The 19,381-nt window shown below is 41.8% G+C and overlaps 1 protein-coding gene across 1 annotated transcript; it reads right to left on the reverse strand.

Annotated features, from left to right (window-relative positions):
* Positions 1 to 206: 206 nt before the first annotated feature.
* cisd2 (CDGSH iron sulfur domain 2) lies at positions 207 to 19,129 on the reverse strand. Its single transcript, XM_072583733.1, has 3 exons — positions 18,934 to 19,129; positions 7,720 to 7,934; positions 207 to 1,347 (listed from the first exon to the last, which is right to left on the reverse strand). Exons 1-3 carry the CDS (start codon positions 19,034 to 19,036, stop codon positions 1,258 to 1,260), a joined length of 408 nt encoding a protein of 135 aa, XP_072439834.1. The 5' UTR covers positions 19,037 to 19,129; the 3' UTR covers positions 207 to 1,257.
* Positions 19,130 to 19,381: the final 252 nt, after the last annotated feature.

Below are 19,381 nucleotides of genomic sequence, written 5' to 3' on the forward strand. Positions count from 1 at the left end.
GAAAAAAAAACATCAGCCATGAGTGAATGGCTGAACAGACTCAACGGGCCGAATGGCCTAAAAGTGCTTCTATATCTTATGGTCTTAACCACAAGATGGGAAATACACTGTTCCATGTTAGGAGTTTCAGCAAATGCATCTTCACTTGTGGAAGGATTCATGCTCCTGGTCAATCAGTTTGCATTTCCCAAAAAACCTCACCACCATACAACGAGTTCTATTTATTTACGGAGTTCTGCCTCATTTCTTGTACATGGAGGTTAGAGTCTTGTAAACACACAGTGGTTTAGAACTACAACTTGAGAAGTGTTGCTAAGAACCAGCAATAATTTCACATTATGCCAAACAAATATTTTGTGCAATTTTTATACAGAATGAAATACAGCAAACTTTATTTCAACTGCCACTCAATAAACCACCAAAAATTGTACACCTCAAATAAATAACTATACTGTATTATTACAATCTGCAATACCAAGCCTTCTGCCAGTAAGTTTTATTTAAGGGAAAAGGTGCAGTTATTTACACCGTTAATCGCTTAAAGTACAACAGTGATGTGTATAGTCCCTGCAATAAGTTTCTATTATTTAGTGTGTGTTTTTACATTGATTATGTGAACCTCTTATCTGGAATATTTGATCAAACAACTCACTCCTGTTCCCCACCAGGTGCCAGTTAATATGAAGTTTGCTGTACTACTGTTACATTGAAGTGAATCCCTGGATTTTTTTTAATACAATGGGAGTATCACCAAAACCAAAAAGGGTTGACAACCCCAATATAGAAAGTGAGGACTCTTCAGTAAAAGAAAATTCTGACCAGTGAATTCCCTCTGACAGACTTGTTTTAGCAATTGAAAACAATACACATTCCAGCAAAAAGACAGACAGACAGACAGACATTCATAAACAAGAGCATCTCCTTGATCGCGGGACAGTGTATATAGTTTTATATTGAAGACAAAAGGAATCACAAGGTTCAAAAATAACAAAGCCATCATCTCAAATGAAGGAATTTTTAAAAATCCAAATTTAACAATTGCTTACATTTTTAATCATGATAAGGAATAGATTGCCCAATTTTACTTACTGTACATTGACAAATTAGATATTTGTTAGTGACAAGTAAAGCTTTACAATTTATCTGTACAAATTTCACTGTCAAGATACGTACTGACTGTTAAAGTTAATGGTTACACTTTACAAATGATCTTTACATCTCAAAACATCTTATGCCATGATTAAAGAATAAAAAACGTTATACTTCTTTCTTCTTAATGATCAATGGACCCACATTATCACCCGTCAATTCGTTGTGTTTGTTGTGAGACCCGTCACAAACTGGGAACTATAAAGAGAAAATAAAACCAGTCAGTCAGCTGCCGATTACAGAATCCTGTACAAGCCTACAATCTGTATTGGCTGTAACAGCAAACATGATATTTCCTTCAAGAGTACAATGTTAGAGGCAACCCAGTTTTATGAATACATTAAATTACAGAAATGCTACAGAAAGATTCCTATCACTGTCACAAAACTGCAAAAAAGTGTTACTTCCGAGAACTAAATCAGAGATAAATTTTCATATTGGTCAAGTTATCAATTAATCACAAACTCTCAGTTTGTAGTAATGACTGACTTTGATAAAATGTTTTAGAGGGCAGAAATTGCATAGGCCTGCTTCTGCCTCTCACTCACTAGCTCTAAACTAACCACAGGATATTCCATTTCAGCCTTATAACTATGACAAAGGCTCATAACTTTATTATTGCTTGAGAATCTGGGTTCTGGACTGGATGAATGATTGATTGATATAGATTTGTTTGACTTTTACTTCTATATGTTAATGCGGGATATTTGTCTCAAACAGCGTTGGTGCATCTGGCGTTTGATTATACATTTACTTTAATAAGGTAGCTAAACCTTTGAGGTGAATTGTTCAGTGCATTAGAAAAAAGGATAGAAGAAAATAAAAACTGCTGTTGCCAGCAGCACAAGCCCAATAACACAAAGTCAAAACCATTCAAAGAAAAGGCAGAGTGCATGGAGATAAAGACAGATGTGCTATTAGTTTAGCAGGCTCCACAAGAAAACAGCTTCCTGAAAGACTTAAAAGTCAGTAAGACAGAAGCTTCAGAGACAAAAAGGTTTTTGAAGTGCCAAACAGGAAATCATAATACAAGCCTGTTGAAGACCTCAGCTTAAAAAAAAAAACAAGCAAGCTTGGTTAGCAGTGCTTTTAAAGGTCGGCGAGGGGCGAGGGGGAGATTAAAGCTATACCAACTAAGAAAGGGATTTTAGCATGGAGGCAGGATGACACTAAATTGAGATTGGAGTGTCTGTAAAAGGTTGCTATGTGATTAAAAAAAGGCTGAACCTGTCCTTTGGATATGTCTAATGAATTGGTTTCAAATACTAAAAAAAACACTAATAATCTACCAAGCCAGTTTAGACTGAGATTGAGGTCTGCCTTTTCTAGCTTTACCATCAGCTGGGATCACACCAAATATTATGTTTGATATGAAAATGGAAAACGCTACAAAGTAGTCAGGTCATGCAGGATCTGTGGAGAGAGTGTAAACATTTCAGGTTGATGACATTTCATCAACACAGAGGAAAGACAATATGAGCAAGTGAAAGATGGAGTAGGGACGAAGACCAAAAAGGTCTGTTAAAGGGCGGAGAGTAGGAGAGATTTAATGACAATGTGAATTTGTAAAGAAACTGAAATAACTGCAGAGAGACTAGGTTATAGTCCAACAGGTTTATTTGGAAGCACTAGCTTTTGGAGCGCTGCTCCATCATCAGGTGGTAGTAGTGTATAAGATCACAAGACAGAATTCATAGTAAAAGGATTACAGTGCCATACAGTGATACATTTAACAAACCTGGATTGTTAAGCCACATCTTTTAGAATGCAGGTTTTGGTTAATTAATATGTAAATTCCAGAATTTCTTTTAAGTCACCTTCAAGACAACTTAAGCTTTTATAACAAAAGGTGACAGCTCAGCTCAAACAATGCATTAAAAGGTGCTCAGAGGCATGATACTTTGGCGAGACCAAGCAGACACTAAAACAATGGATGAATGGACACTGCACAACAATCACCAGGTAGCGATGTTCCCTCCCAGATGGGGAGCACTTCAGCAGTCAGATATTTGGCCTCAGACCTTCCGGTGACTATCCTGAGGCAGACTTAGGGATACATAACAACGCAAAGTGGCCAAGCGGAGGCTGATAGCCAAGATCAGTACCCACGCGGATGGCCTCAACCAGTGACCCCACTACACTATACACTCGCACACCCTCTTTCATATACATACTTTCTCTCATATGTACAAACATATAACCTCCACACTCTCACCCATGCACACTCCCTCTCACGCTTATACTCCATCGGACCCACACACACGTGAACATACACTCTCATGTGCACTCACATGGACACACACTTACAACACACTCATACAGATGATACCAAAATTGGAGGTGTAGTGGACAGCAAAGAAGGTTACCTCAGATTACAATAGGATCTTCATCAGATGGGCCGAGAAGTGGCAGATGGAGTTTAAGTCAGATAAATGAGAGATGCTGCATTTTGGGAAAGCAAATTTTAGCAGGACTTATACACTTAATGGCAAGGTCCTAGGGAATGTTGCTGAACAAAGAGACCTTGGAGTGCAGGTTCATAGTTCCTTGAAAGTGGAGTCACAGGTAGATAGGATAGTGAAGGCGGCTTTCCTTTATCGGTGAGAGCATTGAGTACAGGAGTTGGGAGGTCATGTTGTGGCCGAACAGGACATTGGTTAGACCACTGTTGGAATATTGTGTGCAATTCTGGTCTCCTTACCAGGAAGATGTTGTGAAACTTGAAAGGGCTCAGAAAAGATTTACAAGGATGTTGCCAGGATTGGAGGATTTGAGCTACAGGGAGAGGCTGAACAGGCTGGGGCTGTTTTCCCTGAAGCGTTGGAGGCTGAGGGGTGACCTTATAGAGGATTACAAAATTATGAGGGGCTTAGATAGGATAAATAGACAAAGTAGTTTCCCTGGGGTCGGGGAGTCCAGAACTAGAGGGCATAGGTTTAGGACGAGGGGTGAAAGATATAAGAGAGACCCAAGGGGCAACTTTTTCACACAGAGGGTGGTACGTGTATGGAATGAGCTGCCAGAGGCTGGTACAATTGCAACATTTAAAAGGCATCTGGATGGATTTGGAGGGATATGGGCCAGGTGCTGGCAGGTGGAACTAGACTTTAAAGAGGTGACAAGTAGGTTAGACCAGGGAAACCCAGTGGATGTGGTTTATTTAGACTTCCAAAAGGCCTTTGATAAGGTGCCACACGGGAGGCTGCTGAGCAAGGTGAGGGCCAATGGTATTCGAGGTGAGCTACTGGGATGGATTGAGGATTGGCTGTCTGACAGAAGGCCGAGAGTTGGGATAAAAGGTTCTTTTTCGGAATGACAGCCGGTGACGAGCAGTGTCCCGCAGGGTTCAGTGTTGGGGCCACAGCTGTTCGCATTATATATTAATGATCGGGATGAAGGGACTGGGGGAATTCTAGCGAAGTTTTCAGATGATACGAAGTTAGGTGGACAGGCAGGTAGTACTGAGGAAGTGGGGAGGCTACAGAAGGATCTAGACAGTTTGGGAGAGTGGTCCAGGCAATGGCTGATGGAATTCAACGTGAACAAATGCGAGGTCTTGCACTTTGGAAAAAAAAGAATAAAAGCACAGACTACTTTCTAAACGGTGAGAAAATTCGTAAAGCCAAAGTACAAAGGGATCTGGGAATGCTAGTCGAGGATTCTCTAAAGGTCAACGTGCAGGTTGAGTCCGTGATTAAGAAAGCAAATGCAATGTTGTCACTTATCTCAAGAGGGTTGGAATATAAAAGCACCGTTGTGCTAATGAGACTTTATAAAGCTCTGGTTAGGCCACATTTGGAGTACTGTGTCCAGTTTTGGTCCCCACACCTCAGGAAGGACATACTGGCACTGGAACGTGTCCAGCAGAGATTCACACAGATGATGCCTGGAATGGTTGGTCTAACATATGAGGAACGGCTGAGGATCCTGGGATTGTATTCATTGGAGATTAGAAGATTAAGGGGAGATCTAATAGAGACGTACAAGATAATACATGGCTTGGAAAGGGTGGATGCTAGGAAATTGTTTCCATTAGGTGAGGAGACTAGGACCTATGGACACAGCCTTAGAATTAGAGGGGGTAAATTCAGAACAGAAATGCGGAGACATTTCTTCAGCCAGAGAGTGGTGGGCCTGTGGAATTCATTGCCACAGAGTGCAGTGGAGGCGGGGACACTAGATGTCTTCAAGGCAGAGATTGATAGATTCTTGTTGTCTCGAGGAATTAAGGGCTACGGGGAGAATGCAGGTAAGTGGAGTTGAAATGCCCAGCCATGATTGAATGGCGGAGTGGACTCGATGGGCCGAATGGCCTTACTTCCACTCCTACGTCTTATGGATTGGGTTGGGATATTTGGTCGGCATGGACGGGTTGGACCGAAGGGTGTGTTTCCATGCTGTACATCTCTGACTTGCATGCATGCACACAAGTCTATGGGTGAATTTGTATTTGGAAATGCTTCTTTGAGAAAAATTGAATATACAATCTGCAGGCTGTCCACACATGCAATATTTTGTAAGTTCCACTTTGAGAAAAGAACCAGACTGACTCAAGATTGGGGTATAGACTAGATTCTGTCTGTCTGAGCCGAGAGGTCACCTTTTCTTACAAAATCTTAAGTTACCTCGAGAAGCAGACTTCAAAGAGGTTCGGGATTTACATAAAGAAACCTGCATTCTAAAAGATGAAAGACTTAACAATCCAGGTTTGTTCAATATATCACTGTATGACACTAATCTTTTGCTATAAAATTCTGTGTCTTATGATCTTATATTCTACAACCAACTGATGAAGGAGCAGTGCTCTGAAAGCTAGTCCCTCCGAATAAACTTGTTGGACTATAACCTGGTGTTGTGCAATTTTTAAACTTTGCCCACCCCAGTCAAACACTGACTCCTCCACATCACGCACAAAGACTGGTATTCAGTCACCAAGTCACCCTTTACCTGCGCTTAGTACACTGGCTATGACCAGCCAGCTCAGTCAGTCACCTGACCTCAGGAAATTAAGCCCCCTGTTTATGTTTTTTTTTCAAAACAGTCCCAGGTTTGGATGGGGCTCAGGCAGCAGGAGTTGGAGTCTGAGTCGGAGTCCAGGCAGCAGCAGTGGAGGTAGGCCCAGGCAACAGCAGTATCCCCTGTATACATTGGTCAGCCAGGGCTTTTGGAATAGCCTGGGGGTAACAACCCCAATTAAAAGACCTCATTATCAACAATATCCAGCTGGTTCCAATCACTACAGAAACAAGATGTGTAGATGAAGGGATAGCTATTGACATTGTTATATTTCTGAAGGGTAATTGATTGGAAATATTAATTAGGCTCTCCCTCCGGCGCTGCCTGACTTGCATGTTTTTGTATCACATTTCCAACCTCTGACATATTTTGCTTTTCTATTAATGATTCCTTTGATTTATGTGCAACAGCACTGGTGTGAAAGCATTGACACAATTGAAGAAACATTAAGATATTCATTGTTATCCATTGTCAACTCAGGAAATTTTGGATAGAAAGATGAAAACCTATTTATATAAACACAAATCTATTTCCAGGACTTTCCAAAGTCATTAAGTATCTTTGAAGACTATATTGCAGATTAATACAGTTCTAATCAGTAACAATGGTCCTTTAAACCACCCTTGCTGCTTGATCGAAAACGTTGACAAGATCAATGGGAAGAAGGTCCTTCTAAACAGTGTGACTTTTTGCATTCACTTAAAACAAGTAGACAAGATTTCAGCTCTTCTGAAAGACTACATTTTTTTGCCAATGTGGAAAGTGCATCTGAACACCAGGTCATTCCACAAGGGTCATGCTTCATGGTGTTATACTCTACAACTAGCTGATGAAGGAGCAACCATGTCTTACACCCATTACCTAATTTAATAGTCACTCCTGCCATTTGTGCAATTGTACTCAGGATTAACTGTGATCTTGCGGAGGGAAAGAAAAATAAAAGCCATCACTTTACCAACAAGTCCTATTCAACTCATTTCAAAATAAGTTAAGATTTGTTTGAATAATAGACTTTGGTTTTGCTCTTTCAGCATCCTGATTGAAGCATATTAGCATGAATTCAGACAGTTAAAAATAGATCATACAAGTTTATTTCAGTCAAATGTCAGCTACCCATTGCCTTGATAAATATCATCCTGCAATATCATTAATAGTAAAAAGTGTAACAGCAGACTAAGTGAATGTAGGTGAACAAATTGCAAATAATCCTGGATGAATCTGTTGCAAAATAAACTGACTTTCATTTATCAATCAAGACTCCTGGTTTTATTTCTTTTGTGAGACCAGTTAATTATATAAACCAAGCAGGTTCTTTCTGTGCTCATTATTCACTCGTTGTAATAAGTTTACTATGATTAGAGATTATTGTTTATGTTAACTTTTAAAATCTCATGTTCTTTACAATCAATCACGGACAAGGGTAAATAGATCGTACGCTATTCGTTTTCCATTCAACGCAAGGAAAAGTCTGATTAAAGAAGTTAATTAGTTTGCTATATTGTCAGAATTTAATTTTAAGCATGTCTGTGTCTGACTCAAAATGCCCATCATTACCGTCTTTGATCGCCAACACCTGCAGTATGCTGCCTTGGTGAACTGTAGATCTTCAATGTTGATTTCATTCACAACTTTGGGATTTTCTTTCTGGATCTTTAGATTAATCAGGCTGTCTTTCTGCTGTTTCTTTCGGGGAATGAATGGTCTTACAGCAAGGTACCCGAGCAGTGCCAGAACTCCAAGAAATGGCAGCAATCGCAGCCATTCTGCAACTGTGGGCAAGAGGAGGTGATTCAATTAGCAATTAAATCTGAAAACAGCAGTTTGGTAAATGTATGAATTTACACCAAATTATAAGTTATTTAATGAGTAGCACAGATATTATAAGGTAAGCAAAACGAACATTAAAAACTTGGGGGGGGGAGGGGGGGGGGAAAAGAGAGAGAGAGGAAGGAGAAAAATATTGTGAAATCCTGCAGAGAACTGTTTAGCAATTTGAAACAAATTTATTGTTACCGCCATCTACTTAAGTGGAGAAGATAATGTTAATTGGCGTAAATTTGTTTGAAAAGAATGTGTCTCAAAACTACTGCATGGATTTTAATGAAAATATTACAGATTGGGAATGACACAGGAATGTTTGTAGTGAACTTTCTGACTTTGAAATTAATTTATCATTAAAAATAGACTTACTTTAGTATTAACTCTGTAAAAACAATGACTGCAGATGCTGGAAACCAGATTCTGGATTAATGGTGCTGGAAGAGCACAGCAGTTCAGGCAGCATCCAAGGAGCAGCGAAAAATCGACGTTTCGGGTAAAAGCCCTTCATCAGTAATAAAGGCAGTGAGCCTGAAGCTACTTGGATGCTTACTTTATTAGCCAGACAGCTATAACCTCACATTGTTGACTTTACTTCATTCTTTGCAGTAGCATAGTCCCAAAGAACCACAGCATTGCTCTCATTAAAGACACAACTGCTGGTGGTTTACCTGAGGGTCACCCTGCCTCAGGCGAGAAGAGGTACAGAAGGGAAGACCTTCACAGCCACTTCAACTAGTGGGCAAATTGAACCTGTGCTATTGGCATCATTCTGCAATGCAAACCAGCTATCCAAATCAACTGAACTGCTAAGAATGAACATCACAACTAGAACAGTGTTGAAAATAGAATACTTAAAGAGATATTGTATTATGCCAGTAAATTTTTTGATTATAGTAAAATAATAGCAAAAATGTACAGATGGCTCATGACTGAAAACATTAAAAATGATGCTGACATTTCTGTTATTTTCACAAATAGTTTAACTAGTTGGCAGACAAGAAACAGAGCAGGAATAACTGGGCCTGCTACCAGAGTGGCAGTTAGTGACTAGTGGGGTATCACAGATCAGTAAATTAGATGAAGGAACTGAATATAATAGCTCCATATTTTCCAATGACACAAAGCTGGGTGGGAGAGTGAGCTGTGAGGAGGAGGCAGGGATGCCCCAGGTATGATTGGACAGGCTTGCGTGGTCAAATGCAGAGCAGAGGAGGTAAAATCTGAATAAATGCGAGGTTAACATTGTAATGGCAAAAACAAGGATGCAGAATGATGATAGAATGGGAAAGAATGAAGTGCAACGAGACCTGGATATCATCACATGCCAGTCACTGAAAGCAAGCATGCAATTGCAGTGGGCAATAAAAAAGGTGGCTAATGGCATGTCAGCCTTTATAGAGAGAATATTCGAGTACAGGAGCAAAGAGATCTTGCTACAATTGTACAGAGCCTTTACAAGACCACATCTAGAATATTGTGCACAGTTTTGATCTCCTTATCTCAGGAAGACTTATGGCTATGGAGGAAGTGAAACAGATGTTTACCAGACTGATTCCCGGGATATAAGATGAACTGGGACAATATTCACTGGAGTTCAGAAATGCGACCAGGCAATCTCAAAGCCATGGAGGAGGCTAAGAACACACAGTATGGAAAGTTATTAATTGGGGCAAGGAAATTATACGCTATTAGACAGGAAGTGTGGAGTATAAATTGGGAACAATTGTTCTATGGGAAATGCACAACAGAAATGTGGAGGCTGTTTAAGGAGCACTTACTGCAAGTGTTGGATAACTTTGTCCCACTGAGATAGGCAAAAAATGGTAAGAGAAGCTTCTCATCAAGAGGAAGGAAGCAAGGATCTGGCACAGCTTTAGGGGATTACAGGGTAACTAGGAAAGAACTCAAAAATGGACTGAGGAGAGCTAATAGTGGGCACAAAAAAAAAAGCCTTGGCAGAAAAGGGTTAGAGAAACCCAAAGGCATTCTATACTTACGTGAGAAATAAGAGAATGATCAGAGAGACGGTAGGGCTGATCATGAATAGTGGAGAGAACTTGTGCCTGGAATCTGAAGAGGTAGGACAGGCCATAAAATGAGTTTTTTTTGCTTCAGTATTCGCTAGAGAGGGGGACCTTGTTGATAGTGTTCATACTGTGGACCAGGTTAATAGGCTTGAACAGATTGATATTTTAAAAAAGTGGATGTGCTGGAAATTTTGGGAAGCATCAAGATAGCCAAGTCCCCAGGGCCGGACAGGATATACTCAAGTTTCCTACGGGGAGCGAGGAACAAGACTGCTGTGCCACTGGCGATGATCTTTGCATCCTCACTCTCCATGGGAGTAGGACCAGATGATTGGAGGCAGGCGAATGTTGTTCCTCTGTTCAAGAAAGGGAATAGGGAAATCCTTGGGAATTACAGACCAGTCAGTCTTAAGTCTGTGGTACTGGAAAAGATTCTGAGAGATAGTCATAATTCCTATTTGGAACAGCATAGTTTGATTAAAGATAGTCAGCATGGCTTTGTGAGGGGCAGGTCATGCCTCACAAGCCTTATTGAGTTCTTGAAGGATGTGACGAGATAGGTTGACAAAGGTCAAGCAGTGGATATGGTGCATGTGGATTTCAGTAAGGCATTTGGTAAGGCTCCCCACAGTAAGCTCATTCAAAAGTAAGGAGGTATGGGATACAGGGAAATTTGATGGTCTGGATACAGAATTGGCTGGCTGAAAGAAGACAGCGAGTGGTAGTGGATGAAAAATATTCCGCCCGGAGGTCAGTGACCAGTGGTATCCCGCAGGGATCTGTTCTTGGGCCTCTGCTCTTTGTAGTTTTTATAAATGTCTTTGATGAGGAAATAGAAGGGTGGATCAGTAAGTTTGCCAAAGACATGAAGCTCAGTGGTGCTGTAGTTAGTGTCAAGGGCTGTTGCAGGCAACAACATGACATTGACAGGATGTAGAACTGAGCTGAGAAGTGGCAGATGGAGTTCAACCTGAATAAAATGGGAAGGGATTCATTTTGGGAAGTCAAATTTGAAAGCTGAATACATGGTAGAAGACAGGATTCTTGGCAGTGTGGAGGAACAGTGGGATCTTGGGGTTCACATATATAGATCCCTCAAAATTGCCACCCAAGTTGATAGGGTTTTTAAGGCGGCTTATGGTATTTTGGCTTTCATTAATAGGGGAATTAAGAGCCACAAGGTTTTGCTGCAGCTCTATAAAACCCTGGTTAGACCACACTTGAAATATTGTGTTCAGTTGTGGTCGCCTCATTATAGGAAAGATGTAGGTGCTTTAGAGACGGTGCAGAGATTTACCAGGACACTGCCTGAATTGGAGGGCTTGTCTTATGAAGAGAGGTTGAGTGAGCTCGAGTTTTTCACACTGGGGAGGAGGAGGAAGAGAAGTGACTTGATAGAGGTGTACAAGGTAATGAGAGGCCTAGATAAATAGCCAGAGACTTATCCTCTGGGCAGAAATGGCTGTCATGATGGGTAACAATTTTAAGGCAATTGGAGGAAGGTATGGAGAGATGTAGGTTCTTTACGCAGGGAGTGGTGGGTGATTGGAATGCACTGCCAACAGTGGTAATACAGTCAGAGATATTAGGGACATTTAAGCAACTGCTGGACAAGCACATGGACGACAATAAATTGAGGGGTTTGTAAGTTAGGTTGATCTTAGATTAAGATAAATGCTTGGCACAGCAACATTGTAGGCTGAAGGGCCTGTACTGTTCTATGTTCTCAACCTATAAAATTCTGACAGGATTTAACAGGGTACTCGCAAGATGTTCCTGATGGCAGGGGAGTCCAGAACCAGGGGTCACAGTCGAAGGATACAGGGTAGGTCATTTAGAACTGACATGAGGAGAAAATTCTACACCAAGAGTGGTGAGCCTGCGAAATTCTCTATCACAAAAAGCAGTCGAGACCACTGCACAACACTTTCAAGAAAATAGATATAGTTCTTAGGGCTAAGGAAAAAGTGAGAACAGGGCACAGAATTGAATGATCAGCCATGATCATAATGAATGGCAAAGCAGGCTTGAATGGCCTACTTATGCTCCTATTTTCTATGTTTTCACGACTGAATTTGTACTCTGAGAAAAAGACGGGCGTGCTTGAGACTTTTTAAAAATTTAAGTATAAAAAGGACATGAAATCAGATCAGAAGTGAATAAGCAAATTAGGCCAAAAAGGATAGAACTATACAGATGCAGTGGTTTACATTTAAGGGGCTATTTCAGAATGCACAGAATAGATGCATTTGAAAGAGTTAATGAAAAATCCCACTATCCACAGTTAATTAGAAATATTTAAATATTAGTATCAAATGCAAAGAAACAGCAAATAATTGTGCAAAAATCAAAAGACTGAACAGATACAACAAACAAATAAAACTAAGGGAAAATTAGAGGAAGAGAGAAACCCAGATAGAAATATAAACAGATAGTTGCCAAAAAAACCTGAACTTTTTAAAAGAAAAAAAAATTACAAAGTAAGCATTGATCCTATAGAAAAAAAAAGTCTGCAACAGCTATTTTTCTACTGTTCTTTACTACAGAGGATACAAGTAACATCTCAGAAGTAGATGCAAGTCAGGAAATGGAACAAGGAGGAACACAGAAGTACATTCACTAGAAAAGCAGTACTGAACAAGATTTTGTGGTTGAGGGCTGACAAATGCCCTGATCATGATGAGCTTGCATCCTAGAGTCTTATAAAAATTTTCTCGTGAGTACCCTGTTGATTCTAATTTTCCAAAATTGCCTTGATTCTAGTACAGAGCCACTGGGAATCGAAGACAAGTCTAACTCCTTTATTCAGAAAGGGAGGGAAAAAAGAAAAAACGTTAGCTTAACATTTGTCATAGGGCAAGTGTTAGAAGCTACTATTAAATGAGTTTCATTAGTAACAAAGCACTCTACATAGTTTCCCTTTCACGAAGCAATGTTTAATTAATCTACTCTCGTTCTTCGAAGTAGCAGCGCAAGCTGTGGATAGACTGCGCTTACATTTCAGAAGGTGTTTGACAAAATGCCACATCAAAAAAGGTTATTGTGGAAAACAAAAGCTCATGATGTATGGGGTGGATTATTTGTATGGATAGAATATTGGCTAGGGATCAGGAAGCGGGGTAGGACTAAATGCTTTGAATTAAGCTTGGCAAGATGCAACACAATGTGCCACAGGGATTGATGCTCAAACTGCAACAATTCAAGAGACTTGGATGAAGGCGCTGTTGCCAAATTTGCTCATGGCACAATAATAGGTAGGCAAATAAGTTGTGAAGAACTTGTAAGAATATAGGAAAGCAAAACCAGAATATGGATAGATTAAGCAAGAGGATAAAAATTAGTAAAACGTGGGAAAATTTGAAATTGTCCATTTTGGCAGGAAAAAACAAAAGCGTATTATCTCAATGGTGAGAAACTGCAGAGCTCAAATGTTGGGAGAATCTGGGTGTCTTTATATATGAATTACAAAAAATGTATTTGTCTGGACAGCAAGTAATTTGGAAACCAACTGGAATGTTATTACTTATACTGTAAGGAAAAATCAATAATAAAAATAGGAAGGTTAAGCTTCAGTTATACTAACATACGTGAGACATCATCTGAAGTATTGGTCACCTCATTTAAGGAAGGATATAAATGTGTGGAGGCAGTTTAGAAAAGGCTTACCAAACTAATATGTGGAACAGACAAATCTATGACAAAAGATTGGATAGATTAGGCTTGTATGCACTGGAATTTAGAAGAGCAAGAAGTGACTTGATTGAAACATAGGAGGTCTTGAGGAGTGCTGACAGGGTGGATGGAGAGAGGCTGCAAACTCATAGGAAAATATAGAACAAAGTTCCTGTTTAAGGTAGCTGTACATGGATTCTAGTTAGGCAATGGATGAAAGGTTGGGGGTAGATAGGAATATGGATTTGAGGCTACAATCAGATCAGCCATAATCTTGCTCCTGGTTTGCATGGCAAATAGAAAGGTTATGCACAGTTTCTAGTGATAGAAAAACACAGCTTTGAAGGATACTATTCAGCCTACTGAGTCTGTGCAAGCTCTTTCAAATGTGTGCAGTTTGTGATCATTGTGAATTTAAGGTCTGTGTGGTCATTTTAAAACAAACTTGCGCTAAGTACAACTTCAAATCAGAACTCTAGTATTCAGGCAGCTTAATTTAAAATTTTGCACTGTAATTAACAATCGATAGCAAGTCTTACAAACATTTATAATTAATTATGGAGCAAAATATTGCATTCAGATCTCAAAATTGAAATCGGTACCCACTGGTTAATGGACGCAATAAGACCTGCATTTCGATAGCACCATTCACAAGCATTGGGTATCCTAAGGCACTCTAAGCCAAGTACTTTTAAATGAATCATTAATATAATGTTTAATTGAGGCAATTCTGCTCTCTGTTGACTACATTTAAAACTACCCATTCCATAACTCTCTGGCCAATCTTCTCAATTAGATCCAGTTCATTTGATGAAATGGTTATGGTTTGACCTCAAATTCCACTGTTCGCCCGTCTAGTATAATCCATTCTGCCACATGCTGAACAAACAGGACAGACCCTCCCTCCTAGCCAACCTTATCAGATATCACACAGTGGAAGCAGCAGCCCCTGCCCCTCCACCAACACATCCAAAGCATTCAATTCCCTTCATCACCAATGCAGTGGCAGATGTGTAGCAGATGCACTGCAGAAATTCACCAAGGCTCCTTCAAGAGCACCTTCCAAACCCACAAATTGCTGCCATCTGATGTACAAGGGCAGCAGTTACAAAGGTACACCAGCCCCAGCAAGACTCCCTCCCGACTTGGAAGGTACTGTTCTTCATCCTGAAACTCCCTCCTTAACAGCACTGTAATGGTTTGTGAAGTCAACCCGCTATTGCCTCAAAAGGCCATTATGGACAGGCAACAAATGCTGGGCCAGCAACTTTCATAAATAGACATAAATAATGTACAAGATTTATGCCAAATCCTCATTTAGCAAACTTTCCCATTTCTCAATGTCAGCTCCCTTTTATTTGGGTGTTTGAGTAATTGCTCAGTGGCACAATGGAGCCTACCTGGGTTAAAAGATTATGAAGGACTGTTGCAAACCTGAAATGCTAATCTCTCTCTATACAGATACTCCTGAACCTAGAGGGGAAAGAGGTCCAATATTTTCAGTTTTCTTCTCCCCAAAGTTCAGACCTACCCAGTTCCTGAATACCAAGTGACACCACTTCAATGGTATTCCATTGGCTATACACTGCTTCGACATATCTAGTTGTTATGAGAAATGTAACGTTTTCTTTTCTTAAAGCTCTCTCGGGATTGAAAATTACTTGCTCCCATTCAAGTTGCAAGGTGCCTGTTGAGTCCAATGTTTGATATGCAGACACTGCCAGTGCTGCTTGAACAGCTGGGTAATGAGAGCTGTCAATAGACTTCAACCAATGCCTTGACTTTGCCCCTGCACATCCTGAAGATTACTGATGTGTTCAGTTCCTTCCTTAATGGACCATCTCCGTTCTGCTTCATCACAAACTAGGATATTGCAGGAGAGATTGATGACGGTAGAGCAATGGACATTGTCAATGTGGACTTCAGCAAGGTGCTCAACTAGGCTCCACATAATAGACTGGTCAGAAAGGTTAGATCACTTGGAGTCCAGGGAGAGCTAGCCATTTAAGTAACATTTGTGCCCCAATGCCAGGTTATGATAGTCACCAATAGGAGACAGTGTAACCACTAGCCCTTGACCTTCAAATGGTGTTACCATCACTGAATCCCCCACTATCAACATCCTGGGGGTTATCATTGACCAGAACCTCAACAGGACTCACCACAAATACAGTGGCTACAAGAGCAGGTTAGAAGCTAGGAATATTGCAGCAAGTAACTCACCTCTTAATTCCCCAAAGCATCTCCACCACTTGCAAGGCACAAGTCAGGAGTGTGATGAAACCACTCCTCACTTGTCTGTATGAGTGCAGCTCCAGCAACGCTCAAGAAGCTTGACACTATCAAGGACAAAGCAGCCCACTTGACTGGCATCATATCTATAAGCATTCATTCCCTCTACCACCAATGCTCAGTAGCAGAAGTGTCTACTATCTACATGATGCACTGCAGAATTTCACCAAACATCCTTAGACAGCACCTTCCAAACCCACATCCACTTCCATCTAAAAGAACAAAGACAGCAGATATATGGAAACACTCAAGATCCCCTCCAAGCCACTCATCATTCTACTTAGAAATATATCGCCGTTCCTTCATTACCACTAGGTCAAAAGCCTGGAACTCCCCCCAATGGTATTGTGGGTCAACCCACAGTAGGTAGACTGCAGCAGTTCCAGAAGCCACCACAGCACCACCTTCAAGGCAACTAGGGACATGCAATAAATGGTGGCCAGCCAGTGACACCCACATTCCACGACTGAATGAAATTTGGATACAAAATTGGTTTGAAGGTAGGAGACAGAAGCTAGTGGTGGCGGGCTGCTATTCACACTGGAAACCTGTGACCAGACGGGTGTTGGGTCCACTGCTTTGTCATTTTATATAAATGATTCGGATGTGAATACAGGGGGTATGGTTAGTTAGTTTGCAGATGACACCAAAATTGGTGAGATAGTGAACAATGGAGAGGGTTATCTTAGAGTACAAGGGGACCTTGATCCGATAGACCAACGGGCCAAGGAGTGACAGATGGAGTTAAATGTGAGGCTTTGCATTTTGGCAAGGTTTTTCAGGGCAGGTCTCATTCACTTAATGATGGAGTCCTGGGGAGACCTTGGGGTGCAAGCTCATAGCTACTTGAATGTGGTGTCAAAGGTGGTCAGGAAAGTGAAGGCAGCGCTTGGTATGGTTGCCATTATTGGTCAGTGCATTGAGTATAGGCATTGGGATGCCTGGTTGTGGCTGTGCAGGACATTGGTTAGGCTATTTCTGTGTTCAGTTCTCATCTCCCCAGTATAGGAAAGATGTTAAACTTAAAAGGGTTCAGAAAAGATTTAAAAGAACATTGCCAGGGTTGGAGAGTTTGAGTTAATAGGGAGAGAATGAATAGGATGGAAGTATTTTCCCTGGAATGTCTGAAACTGAGGGGCGACCTAATAGAGGTTTATAAAATCAAGAGGGGCATGGATAGGGTGAATAACCAAGGACTTTTTCCCAGCATAGGGGAGTTCAAAACTAGAGGGGATAGGTTTAAGCTGAGAGAGATAAGACTTAAGAGGAATTTGAGGGGTAGCATTTTCACATAGAGGATAGTGAGTGTATCAAAATGAGCTGAGAGGGGAAGTGGTGGAGATTTATACAATCACAACATATAAAAGGGCATAGGAATAAGGGATGATAAAGAAATGGGCCAAAAACTAGCAAATGGGACTAGCTTAACTTAGCATATCTGGTCGGCATGGATGAGTTGGACTGAAGGTCTGTTTTCATGTTGTATATCTGAGTTGATGAGTAAATTTGACCTCTTCAAGAACGGTGTGGAAGATACAAGTGAGAACAACACACATGGTCGGTTGGAGGCTGAAAACTCTCAGGATACAAAATCATTCAGTGCAGATGCCAAGGGAGGAAAGCAGTGAAGAAATCTGGATAGAAAAGTGTTTGTCATGCTTGAGACTGCTAAGGTGGTGAGGGACCAGAACAAGATGAGATACTCAACAAGAAGCAAACTGTAAAGAGGAGCCACACCAAGTTATGAACTGGTGATACCTGCGACACAGGCACTCCATGTTGTCAGGGAGTGCTTTGAGCAAGTGTGTCAGCCATGGAGCCAGTTCCCATTTGGTGTCATCAGATGGGAGTGGCTAACCTTCAAAAAAAAACAAAACAATGCTTTCATGTTCCACTGGAAGTCTCCTATTGTATCCAAGTTCCATGTAGAGAGGTAACTTTGAAAGGTGACATGCTGTGTGCAACATTTTGAGAGATTAACATATCACTGGTATCAGATTGCCTTTCTTGCTTTCTTGTCACTGGACTTGGAGGATGCTGCTTAGACACTGCCAGTGGTTCTTCTGCAGATCTCCAGGGAGACCTACTGTATGTTGTCTAAGCATCTGAAGCATTAGAAGCAGAGGGCTCACTGCTGTGTGGCAAACCATGACCATACTCCTGTCTCAGATCCTGCTGCTCAAATATTCCTTCTTCCATCAGCTGAAAAGATAAGCTAGTATAGTGAGGTGAATGATGAACTCTGTCATCTATGCCTATCAAAAAGGATGCTCTTAGGATATCATGAAATGTTAACATTTTCCAGGATCTCACATTGATCTTGGTGGTTTACTAGTTGCAAGGTGAAGTTGAAGTTGCTTTTCCAGGTCAAGATTAGAGTGGTGCTAGAAAAGCACAGCAGTTCAGGCAGCATCCGAGGAGCAGGAAAATCGACGTTTCGGGCAAAACCTGCTGTGGTTTTCCAGCACCACTCTAACCTTGACTCTGACCTCCAGTCCTCACTTTCGCCGAGTTGATTTTCCAGGTGTTTAGTGAACAGTCCATCCTGTTCGGTTCTTTGCGGAAAAGAGCAGACAACAGCTCTGCAGCTAAGGCTGAGAGAGCGCACACACACACACACACAGACACAGACGCAGCCTGCAGCACAGTGACTGACCCTGGGGTATTAATCAGGGGGTCGAGAGTGTGGTGCTGGAAAAGCACAGGTCAGGTCAGGACCTGTCAGGCAGCGATCCCAGGAGCAGGAGAATGGACGCTTCGGGCAAAAGCCCTTCAATCAGGAGTGACCCAGTGTACCCGCCCATCCCCCTCCAAGGCTCACCCCGAGACCAGGCCCCCAGGCCCGCATCCACCGATCACCGACCCTCGGCCTCGAGTAGTCGCTCTCCCCCGCCCCGCGCCGCGCACGGACCCGTGACCGGGGAACCCCACATTCGCTCAGGCCGCAGCCTCTCACCTGTCAACCGGGCGAATCCACCGAGAGTCTCGGGGATGGGAATCCGCTTCAGGTAGGCGGGCAGCTGCACTTTGATGATCCTAGCGATTGTGTCAAGCACCATGTTAACAGGGGCTGCGCTCCGCTCGGGCTCGAGCAGCTCCGCGTATTAACGGGCTGCGCGCGCGCCCACGCGCCGGGCCAAGCCCCGCCCCTACAGCTGGGTGCCTGCGCGCGCACTCAGGAGCGGGGTGCATGACATCACCACACCGCTGATTGGCTACCGCGTAACTGACAAATGGCTGCTTCTCATTGGTTCATGCTCATCTGACCGGAAGCGCGGGAAGCCACTCAATGAATTGAGAATGGAGTACAGTAAATCAGACACTACTGGAGTGATTTAGCGGGTCGGAAAGCTCCCTGTGGAGAGAAATCAGAGTTAATGGTTTGGGTCCTCGTGACTCTTCCT

The sequence above is a fragment of the Chiloscyllium punctatum genome, chromosome 14 (genome assembly GCF_047496795.1).
Source record: "Chiloscyllium punctatum isolate Juve2018m chromosome 14, sChiPun1.3, whole genome shotgun sequence".
NCBI lineage: Eukaryota > Metazoa > Chordata > Chondrichthyes > Orectolobiformes > Hemiscylliidae > Chiloscyllium > Chiloscyllium punctatum.

Coding starts and splice junctions, on each gene's coding strand:
- cisd2 (XM_072583733.1), bottom strand. CDS start 19,036: ATGGTGCTTGACACAATCGCTAGGATCATCAAAGTGCAGCTGCCCGCC. Junction 7,935..18,933: donor TGGATTCGCCCGGTTGACAG/GTGAGAGGCTGC, acceptor TCTTGCCCACAG/TTGCAGAATGGCTGCGATTG. Junction 1,348..7,719: donor GGTGTTGGCGATCAAAGACG/GTAATGATGGGC, acceptor TTCTCTTTATAG/TTCCCAGTTTGTGACGGGTC.